General features: G+C 39.2%; 3 protein-coding genes across 4 annotated transcripts; all 3 read right to left on the reverse strand.

Moving 5' to 3' along the window:
* Positions 1-35: 35 nt before the first annotated feature.
* med28 (mediator complex subunit 28) lies at positions 36-2913 on the reverse strand. The gene is made up of 4 exons (XM_088636790.1): positions 2699-2913; positions 1706-1772; positions 1244-1356; positions 36-322 (listed from the first exon to the last, which is right to left on the reverse strand). The coding sequence occupies exons 1-4, from the start codon at positions 2858-2860 to the stop codon at positions 125-127; spliced, it is 540 nt and encodes a 179-aa protein (XP_088492916.1). The 5' UTR covers positions 2861-2913; the 3' UTR covers positions 36-124.
* Positions 2914-4026: 1113 nt separating this feature from the next.
* Positions 4027-11965, reverse strand: lap3 (leucine aminopeptidase 3). The gene is made up of 13 exons (XM_088636744.1): positions 11824-11965; positions 11166-11281; positions 10860-10914; positions 10492-10597; positions 9834-9993; positions 9128-9292; positions 8506-8664; positions 7772-7896; positions 6821-6909; positions 5810-5912; positions 4835-4914; positions 4636-4748; positions 4027-4386 (listed from the first exon to the last, which is right to left on the reverse strand). Exons 1-13 carry the CDS (start codon positions 11917-11919, stop codon positions 4200-4202), a joined length of 1554 nt encoding a protein of 517 aa, XP_088492870.1. The 5' UTR covers positions 11920-11965; the 3' UTR covers positions 4027-4199.
* clrn2 (clarin 2) lies at positions 11867-19396 on the reverse strand. Of its 2 annotated transcripts, XM_088636769.1 has the most exons (4): positions 18235-19396; positions 16723-17375; positions 14935-15114; positions 11867-13080 (listed from the first exon to the last, which is right to left on the reverse strand). In XM_088636769.1, exons 2-4 carry the CDS (start codon positions 16973-16975, stop codon positions 12812-12814), a joined length of 702 nt encoding a protein of 233 aa, XP_088492895.1. In that variant the 5' UTR covers positions 16976-17375; positions 18235-19396; the 3' UTR covers positions 11867-12811. The 2 variants fall into 2 exon arrangements, with proteins under 2 accessions (XP_088492895.1, XP_088492904.1); XM_088636778.1 differs by having other exon boundaries at positions 16723-19396.
* Positions 19397-20070: the final 674 nt, after the last annotated feature.

Genomic DNA, 20070 nt, shown 5'->3' on the forward strand with positions numbered 1-20070 from the left:
ATATCACATATAAGTAACATGATACACCATAAAGAAACGAATGAAAAGAACTTTATTCCAACGATACAAAAATGTCATCTAAGTATTTACATGTCCTCTAGCACTGTGAAGTGCTGTTTCTGCGTTAGTTCTGCTTCATGGGTGCTGGGATGTTAGCAGAGGCTTGCTCCAGGTATGCCAGTGGACCCTGGGGGAGTTCTGTGGGTTTCTTGTGTTGTACATTAATGTCCTCCAGGACCTGCTGCCAATGGCGAATTTTACTCAGGTGTTTCTGAATCAAGGCCTCTTTTCTCTGGAGCTCATTTCTTAACTCGGACACATCCTGAAAGAGTGAGTCAAATTTTAATACAACATCAGCACTGACAAGGCAAACTTTTAAAACATTTCAACATTGATGCAATTCTTTTATGCTCTTTTTGGAAAACGGACAAATCCTTCCAAATCGGATGGCCTTTTGGATCAAAGGAATGACTTCTGTGCATCACGCAGGAAACTCCAAATGGCATATTTAAATCACACTCTTCAACAATATTGCCACGAGCAATGAAAGGTTATTTTTCAGGATATTTGCTTTAAGTGTCAAATAATGTGTCAACTGTGAGGACTAAGTAGTACAACATTTAACAATTACTACAATATTTAATATCTAAAAACATTTTAAAATTATCTTCCTAGAACTGATTTTCCGAAACCAAAAACAGATGCTGGAAATAGTGTGGATGTTGGAAAGGTTTACTGATTTTTGCACTGACAGGTTAAAGGGGAACTGCAATTTTTTTTTATTCCAGGGTGATAAAAAGAGTCAGCATTGAATAGCACGTTTCAAAATGCAATGAAAGTAAAATGCACACAGCAACGTGCAAAACTTGCCCGTGGAGAGACCAGCGGTTTGCGACATATTGACCATCCAGTACTTTCAGAAACTTCACGATTTTGTGCTTCATTTGAGACTTCCAAAAGTTTGTGATACCATCAATTAATTTTTGTTACCCAGAATTAATAACCAGTCTGAGAAATTGGGACTGCAGTTTCCTTATAAGCAGTAAACTGTAGAACCTTAAAATATTCATATAAGTCTACTGATAGAATGATAAATACCTCTACTTGTCAAGATTTTAGAGGCGAAACATGTACTCCCTCTGAGAAGACCAAGCCAAATTCAACTTCAGCACAAGAACCGATCATGAAACTGCAGAAGGGGCACAGAAATAAGGCACACTTAATTTAAACATGGTCATCTTACCTCTTTTACAACTTGCTCTGGTTTCTGTACAGACAACTGTAATCTCTTCTGAAGAAAGAAGCACTCAGTCTGTCTGGCAACATCTAGGAATTTCTGGATACACTGGTCTACACCTTTAAAAAACGTTTTGATGGAATGTATCACTTCAGTGCTGTACCTTATTAATAAATTAATTAAAAGAATGTACAGATGAAGCAAGTAAAACAAAAATCTAAACCAGTAAGTACTGTAAAAACAAGCTGAAAGACAAATCAAGAACACTTATGTGGGATGCAGCTCTATCAAAAACTATGAGAGTAATCCCTGAATTTAACAGTGAAGTACAAAATTAAGGTTAAGAAATTCACCCAAAGCTCAGATCTGTTATGAATAATTTATTTTTACAACACATGATGTTTCATGAACTCCATTTCAAAGATGTACCAGAGTGCATATAAAAAAACATACCGACAGAGGTCTCACCTGTTCGAATTTCTTCCTGATCAGTGCCATTTACGTAGTCTTGACTTACGAGGGATGCAAAACATGCCTAAAAGTGAAAAAACAGAACCATTAAGTCAAAGTTTCTAAACATCAATATTAATCACACTTCTGCAAAACTGCACTGCCCACTGATTTACAGGATACACTGGCTGATTTACAGGATACACTGGCTCTATGTCCCTGCAACTCTTAAATGGCAAAAATAAAAAAAACAAACAAACAAAACTTATTCCTTGGACCGAAAAGTAATCTGATAGGTAAGGATTTGTCTTCTGTCCAAAAAACCGCATCTGAATACACTACACGTTGAAAAAGTATACTACACAGGGATATATACTAATTGCTACGCCTGCTTAGATTTGTGTTCTTTTACCCACGTATTGTAATCATCGCTTTGGCGCCATCTACTGCACAAAGCGCTCATTGCGGCTAAATTAAATCTAAGGTAAATCTAAATCTCCGTTAATTAACGCAGGACTTTAAATTTTAATTCATGTACGATTCATTAGACGAAAACAACGCGTCATGTCGGAGAGAATTATACTGGTTTGAACGGAGTTTGTGGGTCCTAGGCTCCAAGCAAACCTAGATTCACAAGCAAAGGGATACAGAACATTCCTCTTAAAAAGAACCCTTGACATAGAGAGTTAATATTAAAACCTAAAAATATGGCCTCTACCTACGATAATTTGTATCCAGCTTTTAAGTATAGTTCTGTTAAAATAGTATAAAGCTTATATTACGTATTTGAGAATAAACGATCTGCTGGTTGTTTTCTTCGGCTAACGTCAACGATGTGGTATATTAAAAAAAATCAACAATCAACTCGTCACCCATCATGCAGAATGATGGGATTAGATTCGCTACTTCGATCCAAGTTCCACTGCAAAATTTCTCTTTGACGAAACAATTTTACAGCAAGAAGGGAAGAAAACAGTTTTGAAAAAAATTAGTTATCGTCTCTCACTGTACCTCGAAAGAAGCTTCCAGATCATCCACCAGCGTTGTGCTCTGACCCCTAGCCCCAGTAGCAGCAGGTAGAAGACCGGGCTGACCAGGGCCACCCGGAGCTCCCGCTGGATGGGGTCCTGGCGGCTGCTGCCCTGGAAACATCCCGCTCATGGAAGAAGCCATGACTGCTGCTGAATGACGCTCAGGCTACCCCGAGCTCTGCTGGGAAGGGGAACTTCCCGTCACATGACACAAAGGCCGATTACGTATTTTGTGTGCGACTGTATCTAATCAAGGGACAAGAGGGTATTTTCAAGATTCCCCCCCCAATGTCTACCCCACTTTACTATAAAATCAACCTGGAATATGTAATTATTACGGAGATAATGCTGACCTTAGCAATAAATCTCACACTAATAAAACACATCTGTTCATTCTGGGCTCCATTTTTAAAGGTGAAATCACGTATTTCTATACGTATTTCTAATTATCTCGGGAAATAGGAACCAAGGGCTCTTTAAGATGGGAAAAGAGGTGTGTGCTGTAAGATAGCAGGAAAAATTTCAGGAAGATTGGGGATCATATCTATAGGGAAATGCTTATGCCAAGGGTCATATCGACGGTACTATATTTTAAAGGTTCTCCAGCTATCATAAAATAACAATACAAAGATGGAAAGTCAGGGTCATCACAGTTTCCCATGGCCTGGAAGGTGAACAATCATAGCCAATACTTAGGAAAGTACCCCACAAATGCCTGCTTATTTAAATTGAATAATGGACATGAGTTCCACTGAACCCAACTGCTCATTTAATCCCAAATTCCTACAATTTATTGCATTTGTTATGTAAGATACCAGAAAGCACTGATTCTACCCACATTTCCCTGTTTCCAGAACAAACCTATTTTTTCAGACCTGTACACCCTTTTTAAATCTCAGGAAATACAGCATTATTAACCATTATTGTTCTGTGGCAGGGGGGTATATTTAGACTTTTTAAGTTTACCTTTTAAGATAGGTACTGTGTACACATGGGAGGCATGGTGGTGTAGCGGGGAGCATTGCAGCCTCACAACTCCAGGGCCCTGGAGTTTGTATGTTCTTCCTGTGTTCATGTGGGTTTCTCCCATAGTTAAAGGAAATGCTGGTAAGTTAACTGGCTTCTTGGAAAATCAGTCCTGGTATGAGTATGTGCATATTTCTGTCTGCAAGTCCTGTATTTGGAGTACCCCGCCTTGTGCCCAATGCACCCCGAAATAGGCTCTAGCTCCCCTACGACTCTGAACTAGATAAAGAGGTTATAAAATGGACAGATGGATATATGTACAAAAGTGTCCTACAACCTATGTCTTGTCTTCAATTTATTCAAGAGAAAATCTCTCAGACGGCAGACTTTCATAATTTGTTCCAGTCATCTATCATACAAAATACATGATTTAACAGCAAAAACCTTATAAAATGATGACCTCCAAAAAACCACAGTAACCATTTCCAAGCGGAAGTGTTACTACCGGTAAACTTTTATACTTCTTTACTCAGTCTAGCAGCAAACTCCACCAGAGTTCTGGTTGGCCTCCCAGACATGCCCTTGCGTAGATAGGGGACTTCATCTTTGTTTGACATGACTCCAGCTATATCCAGATGTGCCCAGTGTGGTGCTGTCACAAACTCCTGGAGGAAAGCTGCAGCAGTGCAGGCGCCTCCCGACCTGAGGAACAAGGCAAAAGCGCTTAAAAAGAAAAGCGTCAGGCTCTTTTCACTACCATCCCATCAAAATGGAATCCCAAAACTACGGTCCTGAGAAAACCGTACAGTAATTCCACCAACAACAAAAAATTACCTATACTGCTAAATCTAATTGATTATAGGGTAATAAAGACTAAATGCTTTGACTCTGTGTGAAGAAGAAGCATCTTTTATTGTTGTTTTAGATGGCTTCCCAATTCTCTTCACTTACCGGCTGTATTTTCCAATGTTGTTCAGGTCTGCCAGCTGACTCTCTGTGACCTGCCGGGTAAAATGTTGGAAGAGAGGCATCCGCCAAACCCGATCACCAGTCACGATGCTTGCCTAAAAAGATGGAGATCGTTTATCCTTTTGTATTCACTTTTAATTTGTAGTTCAAACAGCTTCACAAATATTGAAAAGAATTTTACCTTATGCAGTTCTTCCCATAACCAGTCAGAATTAGTAAAAACACCAGTAGCAGCTGACCCCAGAGCTACGTCCATGGCACCTGCATGCAAAACATGGACAGGAAATTTAACTTTTATCTGCATGATGCAAGCAAGAACTAAGATTTTAACGAATGAGGTGAACCCTTAACACTAAACTAATTATAACAAGTTCTGAGTTTCAAATAAACATACCAGATAGGTTAAAAACCTTCTCTTGTTTGTGGCCTTTCCTAAGTTCAGACAAGAGAAGCAAATGTCAGGTTACCTACAGAGGTATCTTCAGCACTGTCATGGTACTCTGAGGATTACCAGGTTCACTGATGTTTCAATCCCTTTTAACTTACTTTCTAACTTATTTAAACTTAACTACTTTAGATACAAAAGCTGTTTTGGACATAGATTCCGAGGGATATGGATAAAACTCCCTCATTCATATAGTATTTTTCTGATGTTATAAGTGTGGAGAAATTAACTGCATCTTTTTAAGTCAGGCAGCTTTTCAGAGAAAGGAATGCATGTGATGTGCACATGTTGTGTCATAAATAACATTTTTTTGCTGCACATACCATAAATATTAACAAAGAACGTTTAAATTTAGGATGATATCTGTGTGTGATTGCAACATATCAGTCAAAAACAAGGTTTTAACTGGTTTTCTAATTTATGCTACATTCAGAACCTTAAACAAATGATTTCCTTAGTTCCGAAAAGAGCAAATGGTATGCCAAAATGAATTCTCCTTGGGGGGATCATATGTTACTGTAAGACCACCGCATTTCTGCAAAACAGAAATGTCTATTGTCTAAGTAAAGCACATGACAGCACAAGTGACCATCTGCAACAGCATTTTAGCTCTGGTATGCAAAACTCAGCACAATATAAGCTGTATGTTTAGTTTCCCCCCCAAAATTATTTTGATTGATATTGTAGTTTGTTTTGCTGTGACATACATACCTGTTAATGTTGCAGCATTGACTATTGCCTTGGGGTTAAAACTGTGTGCATAGCACAGAGAGTCTGCCAGTATTAACCGGCCTTCCGCATCAGTGTTATCAATCTGTGAGAAATTGAAGTACAGTATATATGAAATTAAATATATCTTTCCCACATCAAAGGAAACTAGATCTGCTATCAAGTTATCTAACTTGCAAAGCTGCACTGGATCATACAGATGAATTACTAATAATTTATGTTTTCACAAAACACATGAATAATGCATTGCAAAAGCATGGTATTAAATCACCTAATATCCCTTGCTTTCAAATATTAATTCTACAGCACAAAACCTGTAATTCTACAGGTTAACATACCGTACACAAGGCATCTATTCATAATTCTTATAAGCTGTGGACATGCAGAAGGCCTATTCTTTCCTACTAAATCCACTTTGATGGTTTTGCACAACTCTGATTATACATATCAAATACATTTCGAATTCACAATGATTTCTTGATTCAAAATGACAACAATCCAAATGGAAATAATCTTAATACCTCACAGTCATCGTTTTCACTTCTCTCGTACTCTCCCTTGCAGTAGTTTCAGTGGAGCTGTTGGCTATGATAAGCAGCCTTTTCTAGCACAGTGTTTCCTGTTATGTTTTTACATTTAATGTTTTTTTTACTGCCTGCATGCAAATTGCTGCACTTGTCTACATTAAACAACATCAGCTAGGTGTTTGCCCAGTCATTAATTTTATTGAAATCTTTTTGAATTTCATTATCTGCTTCTTCAGTGTTTACTAATACTCCCGATTTGGTATCATCTGCAAACTTTACCAGTTTACAAAATATTCTGGAATCTACTGTAGATCACTGATATAAATTAAAAAGAATGGAGCAGAGAACTGCAAGGTTTCTTATGATATATTTCACAGGCTTTAAAGCAGTTCTTATTTACTTTAAAATGTCATTTACAAACAGAACATTTACAGAATACTATTCAAGTATCTAATGGTTAATATACCTGTATTGTTTTTCCATTCTTTGCCCTTACTACATCACCAGGTTTATTTGCTTTGCCACTTGGCATGTTTTCACAGAGAGGTGCCAAACCTAAAAAATAATAAAATTAAAGTGTTGGAAAAGCATAAACATTTTTTTTTTTACAAACACCAGAGTTCTATAATTATGATTTTACACTTCGATGCCGAGTTCAATGTGCCAGACATGCATGTTCCTAGCGTTTTAATTACGCAGGTTAAAAACTCATTTTAATTAACAAGTAAGCATGGAAATGTTCCTTCAAGATGCCTGTAGCTTTATAAAACATGATAGCTTGAAAACACCAAATTCACATTTTCACAATCATTACAACACAATCTAGTTATAAAGCTCTTTTCTGGACACTTCACTCAAAAGCGCTTTACAGGTAATGGGGACTCCCCTCCACCACCACCAATGTGCAGCCCCACCTGGATGATGGGACGGCAGCCATAGTGTGCCAGTACGCTCACCACACACCAGCTATTAGCGGGAAGGAGAGCAGAGTGATGGAGCCAATTCATAGTTGGAGATTATTGGGAGGCTGTGACTGGTAAAGGCCAATGGGAAATTTGGTCAGGAAGCTGGGGATACACCCCTACTCTTTTCGAGACACGCCCTGGGATTTTTAATGACACAGATTCATGACCTTTTACGTCTTATCCGAAGGACGGCGCCTTTTTACAGAATACTGTCCCCATCACTATACTGGGGCATTAGGACCCACACAGACCGCAGGGTGAGCGCCCCCTTCTGGCCCCACTTACACGTCTTCCAGCAGCAACCTTAGTACCATCCAGGTACTGACCAGGCTCACACCTGCTGAGCTTCAGTGAATTGCCGGATGTGAACTGCAGGGTGACACGGCTGCTGAATGTCTCTCCTTCACCATGACTACAATCTTTTACACGCGCAGCACGCATGCCTTTCTTACCCACGATGTTGAGGGGGAGTTTTAAGGCCGCCGCGGTGACGATGGCGGCGCACACAGTCGCCGCTCCACCCATGTCGGCTCTCATGGCGTCCATGCCTGAAGAGGGCTTCAGTGAAATCCCACCACTTCAAAACAGGATCGCAAACACACACGGTTCCTCTCGGCTCATAATAATCAGGCACCTACACGTAACTTAACAGACACGTGGCTCATCCTGGCTTGAACATTCCATGGACACATTACGATAAAACCAGCTTACCACTCGTGTCAAAAGAGACCTTAACCCACACAAGGCTGAGTCGATTGCTTTTATTCCCTTGCATGCATTTGGGCACGGGTGTAGTGGTGGAAGGACCTTATCTGGGATTCAAAACTCAGAGTTAGTAAAGGAACAAGTAAAGGTTTATTCCATGCTGAAAGGAAAAAAAATGGATACACAACATTTCAGCCATGGAGCCTTCTTCTGGTGTCAGAGTTTCATTCCCAAGAGAACATTCCCTTTCAATCCCAAGGCTTCACAGCCAAAACGTTGCGTCCTTTTTCTTTTCAGCATGCAATAAACCTTTACTTGTTCCTTTGCAGCCTACTCATGCTGACGTAGCCACCTACTTAAATGTCTTCAACCCAGAGTCATTAAGTCAGTTTGGGAGTAACTCAGAGACGAGTAAGATCTCAAGGTAGAATTATATCCCTTTTATAGGCAATAAAAAACAAACAAACTGCCGCCATAATACCTGTCAAAGGTTATTCCTTTTCCCACTAACACAAGAGGAGGCTGACTTGCACTGGAGCTCCCATTGTAGTGCAGTTCCAGGAACACTGGGGGTTCGTCCGAGCCTCTGGATACACTCAGGAAAGCTCCCATTTGGTGGTTTTCTATCCAGGACTTCGGCCTGGGTGAAAGAAAATGAGAAAGTAGGACTACAGAAAATCCAATTAGCAAGAAAACATATAAAAATGGAAAAGAAGAACCAAAGTTTGCATTTTGACTGAATTATCTATTTATTTACATATGGACATAAAAGCCCCAAAAAATCTGTTCAAAGGTGTGAAATCTATAGCAACTACTGAATCACGTTTGATTCAGTAAACAGAATCAGACGTTTACTTCTCCAGCAGTGACACACAACGAAAACAATTGGAAACAGGGAGGAAGATCAGTTAAAATTAAGGGCCACTTTTCTGCACAAAGGATTGTGGGTGTCTTGAATAAGCTCATATTCCTCTTCTTTTAGAAACAGTTTATTGATTAATCTGGCATGCAAATAAACTAGCTGAATTGCCTCTTCTCATTTGTAACCTTTATTATGTTGTTTTAATTGAAGACTCAATTAAAAAACTGCTGTACACCACTACCTTATATGTACTGTGACCTTGTCTGCCCAAGGTTTAAGTCTCTGCTGTATTGTCTCTGAAAAACATGTTGGGGTGATGTAGTTGGCAGGGGCCTCCATCAGATATCTGGCCAGATTCTGTCCTTCAGCATAAATCACTCCTCTTTCCCAAGCTGCAGCATCAGTGCTGGAAAACAGCATCAAATCACATTTACATTCATATATTTGAATATATATGAATATATGAGTCTCTTCTTATACAAAATTCATTGTAAACTTTAGTTTTAGACACATTTATATTAGAGAAAACATCCTCATTTTGTGAGACAAATATCCTCAATACTTATGTTTTTTTTCTTACTTTTAAGTATAAAAAGTAAAAACAAAGGTCTTAATGTTTCAATCTACTCAGATGAAGTGTTTGTCTTACAAATGTAGTTTTGTGTTGTAACAACATCAACAATAAGTTTAAGTTACATAAAAATACAGCATACCAAAGCTGACATTTCTTCAAAATGTTATTTTTTCTTAACATCAATCAGTTACTTTTGTCAGTTTAAATTGGTTTAAAGGGGGAAAAGTACCTAAGTAAAATGTTTGCCAGAATTCCAAAACACACATAACATGAGTCAAGGGTAATGTTTTTGGAGACGTTAAATACATGACGCTTGTACGCAGAGCACTAAAAGAGGATCTATTACTGTGCTTGAACTGAAGGTTTCCACTACCTGCCATGTAGCTGTGTCGTCACCAATGTCTTTTTCTTCTGCTTAAACTCATCATACTCAAACAGCCCCAGAACAGCGCCCTCCGCAGCCGCCTGGGCATCACCACAAGGATCAACCTCCACAACTGGAATCTCCAGATCCTGCAGCTGCCTGCAGCCAACTGAACACCACAGACAAGAGGGTTCAACTCTTAGCTCACTTTATTAATCAGCTGTGCCCGAAAACACAGCCCTCAAAACACATGGTGTAGCAGTCCGAACACAAATAGAGAAATACAATAGGTTCCTTTGTCTTTTCAACATTTCAAACGTGCATGAATATTGATCTTTCTTTTTTCATTGTTTATTTGTTTTGGAGTGACAAACATATGATTAGAATAACAAGTGTTTTCAAACAATAGTTTAAGATGCCTCATAAAGATGACATGTAGCTTAAGAGTAATGCAGAGCTGCATTAAATGGTCACTGAAACTACCAAAGGTAGCAGATTTTACAAACTTAAAAACATACAGTAAGGTTTGTCTGGATAATGTTTCTTACTGTATTTTTAAAGGTTTACCTACATTATACTGTTTTGATTTAATTAAATGTTCACTGAAACAATGATGTGAGAGAATTACTACTGGGATATAATGCAGTGTGAGATGATATGTATTTACCTGCTACAGCTGCTCTGATATTTTCTTTGCTGCCATCCCAGTTCTCCTGACTGCAGACTCCAGCTGAACGTTTACCAAGACCTACAACAACGAGGCTCGAAAAATCCTAAAACACAAATGCAAAAGAAAAAAAAGGCTTACGATGAATCTATCTGATTGGTTTACTTAAAATTACTCCCTTTAGAAAAAAAAAGGATTGTGTGCTTTCATAGGGCAGGTTAAAAAGAAAGAACAGTGGAAATTTCTCAATATGCCTTGTGCCATCTTTTGAAAGGAAATTACAAGCAAACATCTAGGTTTAACTGATGTGAATTCTCATTTCTTTCAAATTTTACAGCCACAGATAGTTTTTTTTTTAAAGTTTTTACCTTGTGTATGCCATAAAATACCCGGCTTTTCCCCTTTTTCACAGCTGGCCCAGATCTGAGAAGTGTGGAAGCACAAGAAAATACTGATCAGAAAATCAATTGTATTAAACTTTCTGCCATTTTTTCTTTTCATTATTGCGAAACAATATATTACATAACAGCAGATTACAAAATACAATTCTATATACTATATAATACTCTTAGTTATATTCAAACCTGCTGCATACAATTCTACACTAGAAAAAAAACACATTTTGAATGCCATACAGATTTGAAAAAGCTCTGAAACTGGGAATCAAGACTTACACAGATAATAGCTGTCTCAGGCTCCCTGACAGAGACCTGTCAAACACCTCTGCAGCTTCTGTGAGGTGGAAGTCGTTACTTTCCTTTTCTTTTTCATAAACGCCAAGGACTAGGCCCTGTGAAAAGCAACACAGCTACAGTCAGTGTTTTACAATTAATGTAATGTAATGTAATGTTTCTTTATTAGCCCTATACAATTTCTTGCATTAGGAATTAGTCTTTTCGCATACCCCAGCTTTTCTCCATGGAGACACAGACACACAGACAGGGAGAGAAGCTTGGGGTCAATTACAGCTCCCCAATGTCCCCAGAACAGTTATTTCAAACCTGTGTTTTTATACTTCCTGGTTAATTCCAAAATTATCTATTTTTTTGAGGGAGTTGAGGGTTTATATTTTTTGTATTATTTATATTTCTGGTTGTAAATCCAAATCTATGTGAACTACTCAAGATAAAGACGATTTCAGAACGCAGTAAATATGCTTAAAAGCAACTTTTGCAATATTCTTCACAGCAGTAAAATATGTTTATATAAAACCTGATACTGAAACTAGCAAAACATGTACTGCTGCAAAAACAATGTTGGTTTCAAATACAGATAACAACAGAACTTAATTTATCTATCCTGTTTTCTTCAAGTTCAAAGTATAAAACTTACCTTCTTGGCATCGCATTTGTTCCGGGATAATGAAAATGATCTGTAATTGTTTGTCCTCACTCCCGAAAGAAGTGCTTTTCTGAACGGAAGCATCATACTTTACTTATTTGTTACCAGCTACAGAACTGCCTCATCCGCCTGCCCTGTATCATTCACTCTCACATGTACTGTACTTCAAAGTGTCAAGGGTTTCCCATTTTACCTACACGGCAGCGCTTTGATTCCGTCATTAACACGCGACACATGTAAGGGGCCGTTACAAAAGTACGATGGTACTTGTAAAGTACTCTCCAGTATTAGTACATTAAATATTTACACTTATATAATTTACATTAAATATTTATTTAGGACCTTTGCAAGAAGAGGCAGGAGATTTTAACATCAACACAAGCTTCTTCTTTTTGCCTTAGGAAGTGGTGTATAAAAATGTAGTTTTAAATATAAAAATATATAGTAGCATTAAATTAATCTCTAACATGGCAGATCACTCGCGAGAAATTAAATACTTTGTTTCCCACATTGGAATTCGTCTAGGTTTTCATATGCCAATTTCCAAGTACCAAAAATACAGCATTAAATCAAAACGAATGGTAGGTAACCGAAAGATTTATTCACATTTTTACAAGTATTGAAAAGCTGAGTTTGCAACTTCATTACCGTCCTGTACTTTTTATGTACAGTAGCTCCTTATTTGGCTGAACTTCAAAGTCCAAAACGAGTCTGTGAAATGAAGATTTATGTCAGAATAAAAGGACAAGGTACAGTTGCAGTCTAAAAGCAGTGGTGATCTCTTGCAGATATAAATGGACGTATCTCCGCTAATAACTTCCACAGTACTGCCACCGGTATTCTGTTTTTGTCATGAAAACGTGTTCATCAATTTGAACCCAACACATATTCTTAAGGCTTTTCCCCCTGTGTGTAGAGTTAGCAATGAAGAATGTCAAAGTTGGGTTTTCACTTTGCTATCCAAAAGCATCTGTCTTGCCTAGTACAGAAGGTCTTCTGCTGTAACTGTAGGTTCTTCAGGTTTTTTAGTCTGTACTTTGGGGAAATGGATCCCACTAATGGCCACAACAATAAAGTTTGCTCCATGAGTAGCAGTGCTTGCTACACATAACCAGAAAGAGAAGTCATAATGCTCTTCCAAGATAATGAACTGAAAGACATTTTCCCGGAAGTTGGCCACTCTCTCAGTTAGGTGATGAAGCTTTAAAGCTGCGATGAAGCTGACAACTCCAAACACTCCAAACAGACCTTGAGGAGAAAGAGGCAAGCAAAAAGTGTTAACAAAACAGCAAAGGTGCAGTAGATTGCAACAAAAACTAGGAAGTTATGTGCCATTTCAGATTATGGAAGGAATTTTTCATGGATTAGTATAGTTACAGTATATGGAGTCTGCAAGAACACCACTGTCCACCACATGGACTACCTACAGTATAAAGTAATAAAGATAACTTTTGGTCATCTTTTTTTAGTCTGTGCGGGCAAAATACCAAGCATCAAAAGCAATATTCTTTTTGTAACTGCAAGTAGAAGGTGCACTAATATTGTATTGAACAGAATTGACATTGGTAAATCCATTATGTGGGTAAATAATTGTCATCAGCAGCGTTGATTAACAAGGGCTCTACTGTGAAAGCTGCAGGCTAGTAGTGTGTGTGGCCACCTGTCACGCCCTCTGCAGCCAGAGCGCGCTCCTGCTCTGTCCTGCCCCTAGTTTCCTGTGCTTCGCTGTCCTTCCGGTGTCTCTCTCTCTGGGGCTATATATTTCCGGGTCACTCATTCACCTTCACTCAGCGTTGAGGTTCGGATGTCCTGAAACCCGCCTAGCACCAGGTCGCCCCACGTCCGCTGCCTGAGGGCATTGGTTTCTATACGACTCCTGAACTGCTGAGCCCGGGCTAGTCCCCCGTTCCGCCGCTACGCATATGGGTCTTTTTGCTCTCCTGCCTCTCCACGGTTCATCCCTTCCAACATCCGTGAGACCACCATTCGAATAATCTACCTTTGCAAGGATGAGATCCTCAGAAGAATTAGCTAATAGTAACCAAATGGGTTAAATGGGTTGGAGCGACTCCTCTTATTTGCTCATTTTGTGTTCAGTCTTCGATATTCAGGCTGTAGATCTCCTGTGGGAAGCTATCCCATCATCTTGTAAAGAGTGGACACATATACACATTTTCATTGTATTTGAGTCCTAAGTGACATACTGTATCTCCCATCTTATCCCACAGATGTTAAATGTGGCTGAAGTCTGTCGAGTAGGACAATCATTATACAGGAAGTGACACTTTCACCATCTTTCAAGAAAGCTGTCATTGCATGAGCAGTATGAGGGCAGGCATTAACCAGCTAGAATGCTGTCACATCAGAGACAATTGCTGCCCTTTTTTTTGATGATGGGCAGCAAATTAGGTCCCAGACCTTGATCAAAGTGCTGCAGTGTCACACAGGATACCTCTAACTATTCCAAGTGGAATGCTGTAGTGACAAGACAGTACTACATAGACCATCATACATGAATCTACCAGGTGTCATTTCTTGAGTTCTCCCAGATCATGACCCATCATTGATGAATTGTGTTCAATTGTAAATCGATATCCAATATCCATTTACTGTACGTATGTGCATAGGTTCTACACTTGTTTTTTTCCTATTTAATAATTTAAGATTATTTAGTGGTAAGACAGAAAACATAGTAACCTTTTTTCACAAATGAACCTAGACAGTCATAGATATCTCTTGAGTTTTTGGGTATCATATCTTTAATTCTGTCAGCCTCTACCTGAAATGTATTAAAAAATACATTCTGTTTGCAACAATAAAGTATTAAACCATAATAAAAATGTGACTGTCATGTTGCTTAAGGAAACTTAACTTGTAGTTCTGGGCTACCAGCAAAATATCCTAAACAAGAATGTAAAAATATTGAAATACCTTACAAGTTCATAAATCAAAGCTGGCATATAAGGTTAAACTACAAAATATGTATGTTTTTTTTTCCCTGTAAAAAGTATAGACTCAGCTTGAGTCAGATGGATCCTTGTCTGCTTTATCCAAAGCTCAGTTTATAAATTATATTTATAATATATTATATTATATATTTACCTGCAACAAAGTTCCACAAGTATATCCCCCCTGGCCCTTTGATAGACTGATAAGGAATTTTCCTGGCATTATAAATGCAAAACCCAAAACTGATCAGAGCAAATACTATGGCAGTGAAGAGAAACAGGATAATCATCACGTGAAGTGCACCATTCAGATTTTTCACAAGATTTGGAAAAACTGAAAAAGAAAGAAAAAAAGCATAGTTAGATTTTTTTTAACTTCACTTTGTTTTACTTCAATTCATCAGACGAGCAGGTTGCGTTCCGGTTTTGAACGGGTGCTACAGTGCACCAGAGCAGTACAGCATTTGTGCATTGTGATTAAAGGGCCAAATCTTGCATTCGGCAATTGCATTGCAAATAAAACAATCCACTGCAATAAATCAGAAATTCTCTCCTGGATCCAAGTGGGTGGTAGTACTTACATTTTCTATTAAAAGGTTTTCATAAATAAAGTCACTCAAAGCCACAATTGTCATGATTGTAGTCCCTCCCCCTTAAGGGCGCTCCAGCTCTTTCACTTCGGACTTCATTTTGTGCACCTGCCCCCTGTTTCAGCCTCCTCCCAGCCCACCTTAAAAGCCAGATGCCCACTCGGTTCAGGACTCTGCATTGATTCCTGTATCGTGCGAGCCCAGGACCTGGATGCGCCTGGTTCCGTTATGGTTTTATTTTCTGTTCCTGTTCCCCGCAGGTTCCAACCCGGTTCCTGTCTTTATCCTGTCTAGTCTCAGATGGACCGCACGGCTTTGGACTTTTCACGTTTTGGATTCCCCGTTTGGACTACTTCTGGATTGTTTGCCCCGGACTCACCCCCCTGGACACCTGCGCACTTTGGACACGCCCCCCTGTTTTCATTCCCGACTCCTGCATGCCTTTTTCCCCTGTGTTTTCCTCACTCCACCCCGGATCGTGTTGTCTGCATAGGGCCCTGAAACAACTCGGTCGTTACAACAATGGCTTATTTAGTCAGAGCTCCACCTGGTTTCTACAGTGTGAAGCAGACTAGAGGGTTCGTCACTCCCTCCCTGGTGGGTTGGGTACCTACTAGAAATTACCTCCCACTCATACAACCTGAACCCACAACTTGTCACTCATGAGTCCAGAGGTTATGTCAGCTTCATGAGGAAGATTACAAAGAAAGTCGGGATTAATCACATCTTTTTCAGCCCATTGTTTTTATGTCAACAGTCAATATGAATCTTTTTGGCAGTATCAAATACAGTAAATGCCCACGTTAAATCATCTAGGTTTTCAGAGGATCAGATTAAGTACATAAGGAAATAAGTACATAAGTTAACAAATGAAAAGAGGCCATTAGGCCCCTTTAGCCCGTTTGATATTTAGTCATTTTTGATACAAGGGTCTCATCATAAAAGATGTGGTCCCTGCTCAATTTTAAAAGCACTTCCATGCAGTTTCAATGTGTCTTCTGGTTTGTGTTTCAATGCTAATTTTGAGTAAATCTCCTGGATTTTACCTTGTCAGTGCCTTTACTGTCACAGTTAGGCTATACATTCAGTGATAAGGATGAAATTCAACTTGAATTAAAGGGGAACTGCTATACTTCTTTTTATATTTCAGGGTTAGAAAGAATAGGCATTGATGAGTGCATTTCAAGCCACAATGTACACAATAGCATGTAAAACCTCCAATTTACATTACAAAATAGGCGACATTAAATAAGTGAATATTTAAACCAGGGGATTCATGCAATGTTTACCAACAAAAGACAGAAAGAGTCATTTATTCTCATATCAGAAAAAATGAAGAAAACAAAACTTACTGTATATCTTGGAGCGTCGACTGCCTAGACCGCAATGCCTTATTTTGCCTCCTTGGAAAAGACCAAAGTAAATGTCTCCAACAAATTTAACCAGCTCTGGATCCGAAGCATTCACCAGCTCAGCTCCTGTCTTGCACAGGATTTTTCCAGTCACCCACTTCTCAGTAGCAAGAGCCACAACAAGCAGCACGACAGAGGCAATGCTGAGCAGGGAAGCCAGGGAAAAAAGAGTCTTTTTCAACAGCCCAGGCATTGCATAGCTTACGAAAGCCTGACCTCACTCTGGCTGACTGTAATAGGATGCCATAATGTGACTGGAGCCTTCTTGTAGGTTTGTAACGCTTCGTCAAACTCACCACAAACTTCCATTATTTCTGTCCCTCGTATGTGCTTTCCTAACTAAATAAAAAGCAAATGTTAAAAACTTTCCCTAGTTCCTACTCACTACAGTCAGTATAAATAGCCACCTCAGAACATTTGGAAACAAAACCTGATTAGTAGCCTAGCGCAGCAGAGATCTCTCTTACCACACAAAGGTAATTCTATCTGTGCTTGTCTGCTAAAGTTCCATCCAGAGGTTTAATTGTTGGTCTTCCCCAGTCCAGTCTGCAGCACAAATATTCATAGGCAGCAGCAGGTTATAGCTACAGATGCTAAGACAAAATAGCATATTTCAGTTTTTAATATCAAGGCATGACTGATACACGGCATTGAATTTGTTACTTACGGTTTAATTGTCCTGTATCAGATGTCGTAGCAACTGTTATCGTCAAGGTTTCTAAATGTCATCTTAGCTACAATGCAGAGCAATTCTTCCAAACCACAAAGCATGAAACCATTTAAAAGCAGAAATGGCAGGGCAAAGTGTCAGATAAAAATTTATGAGCTAAAAGGCTTGAATATTACAAGCTTGAAATATAAGAAATGAGATTAGACACTTCAGTGAATGGATTCTGGAAGCTACAGAGCATTCTTGATGATAAAAGATGGCAGGTTTGAAAGAAGATCATTTTACAGCTCTTTAAGGTTAATTTTAGAATAAAGGCTTGGCATTTAAAACGTATTTTCTGAGCCAACAAAAGCTTATCGAAATATTCAGTTTTATCTGGGCAATATATGAGAATCCAGTTCTAATTGCATGAATTTGTTGTCTATCCATTTGCAAAAATAAAAACATTTTTCTAAGACAAATATTGAAACTAAGGATTTGTGAATAGAGAGGTGGAAATGCTGTATATGTCATTATGTAGTGCTGTATTCTGTAATGTAAACAATATATTTAAAAATGTCTTGGCTTTTAGAAAATATGGCAGCTTATAAACTAAATTCTTCATTCTGCAACTCTGAGTATCTGAAACTGCTAATGTGTAAAATTTGACTTTGCCTCTTTCTGCCTCTCAAATCCTATTTTGTATTTTTTGAGAGGCAGTGAAAATCACAACAGAACATTATGATGACTTTTAAATAATGTATTATTTTAGTACGTCCTCCCCTTTTTTCAGCTTCTGTCACCTTTGCTATAGGGTTGCGTTTCCAATTTGCTGTCCAGTCTTGGCAGCTCTCCTGTTGCCTCTGCTGTATTTTCTTCTGCCTCCTGCAATTGTACTCCCATCTATCTGCCCTCTGAGTGGAAATGGCCAGGCCCCCGAACTAACGGAGCACTGCAGAAGAGCAGGCAGGAGGAGAAGGGGTTCAGTCTATCTCGGTTTCAGCCTGCGAGGAAGGAGATTGGGAATTCATGAGCAAGGTGTCATTAATCAGGGAGTGAGGGAGGATGCTTGAAAAAATACAGTTTAGGATGTACTGAGGGGCAGCTCCAGGTGCTAGACAGGTGGACAATGTGATAGTTAGAAAAGGGAATTGTGCATAACCAAGAGATTAATGAAGGAGGGGGGGAGCATTGTACGACTTGCCGAGAATGCTCAAAACTGAGGGAGCTAAGATGTTCAACACCTTCCTCTCCTGCTCTTGGTACATCTGTTTCCTTGGGTAATGCAGGATCTGCCTTTCCTCAACACCTTGGGTAACTTAGCCAAGGTGAGCTTTGCAGCAACAAAACAATCACTACTACATATGACAACATGCTCTTACATATAAATCCTGAATCACAACAATGAGTATGTATTTTTTAAATATTTTCTGCTGCTTACAGAACATCAGGCAACTCAAGAGTTTGCGACTCAAGTTTAGAAATCTCTAAAGGCATTCCTATGAAATGTAAAAGGCAAAACAAAATCAAAGTCCGTGTCTGACCGCCGTACAGAAAACATCAGCAACATTGTGTTTCTTACAAAAGCCCATCATGCTGCTGGCTTAGTGTATATAACCTGCTGTACTTGACTACCCATTACAGATCCAATCACACCTGTCGGCCGTTTTTGTTCTACAAGGTTACTTAAATGGCCTCTTTCATTCTACTTAATATAACAGCTTTCCATCTTGCTTAAGCTGTGCTTCACTGTGCGATGTCTTCCATAAGATACACGCCGCGCTCCCCCGTTTTTCATAGGCTACTGCGTAAGTAACGGCATGTAAATCTTGGTCTTCATGAAGTTCGAAATCCGATTGTATTTTTCACGTTAAATCTTCTGAGATAAAGTGTCAGTCTCAAGCAACAGTGTAATAAGACTAATACATTTAGACAAAGTGGAGGAAATATAACAAACACGATTCAAAACTATATTGAAGTTTTTTATATGAAGTCATGCTTATTGGTACCCCCAATCAACTTCGTAAAGCCAGTCCTGTAACCCTGTCTGTAGATGGCTCTGTACTTGAGCTCCAATCAAAATTGAAAAACCTTGGGGTTATATTCGATTCTGGCTTAACATTCGACCCACATGTACAGCATACTGTCAAAACATCTTTTTTTCACCTTAGAAATATCGCAAGACTACGCCCTATGCTATCATTAACTGTGGCTGAAAAGCTGATCAACATATTTGTATTCTCTCAAATTGACTACTGCAATGCTCTGCTCCCTGGGGTATCTAAATCTACTCTGAACAAGCTGCAGTATGTCCAAAATTCAGCAGCCAGAATCCTGACCAGATCTAGCGCAAGTGTTCACATTACTCCTATCCTGGAGTCCTTGCACTGGCTTCCGGTCAAATTCTGCGTAGACTTTAAAATCCTCATGCTCACCTACAAGGCTTTACATGGCTTGGCACCTCAATACCTGTCTGAACTTTTATCGCCCTACTCCCCACCTCGCAACCTCCGCTCTTCAAATTCTGCCCTCCTTACTGTCCCCCAAGCCCGTCTACATTGTATGGGCGACAGGGCCTTCTCCTGCTATGCCCCCAAGCTCTGGAACTCCTTGCCCAAGGATATTAGAGAGTCACCTTC

Source organism: Lepisosteus platostomus, chromosome 1, assembly GCF_059453375.1.
Source record: "Lepisosteus platostomus isolate fLepPlt1 chromosome 1, fLepPlt1.hap1, whole genome shotgun sequence".
NCBI classification, from domain to species: domain Eukaryota; kingdom Metazoa; phylum Chordata; class Actinopteri; order Semionotiformes; family Lepisosteidae; genus Lepisosteus; species Lepisosteus platostomus.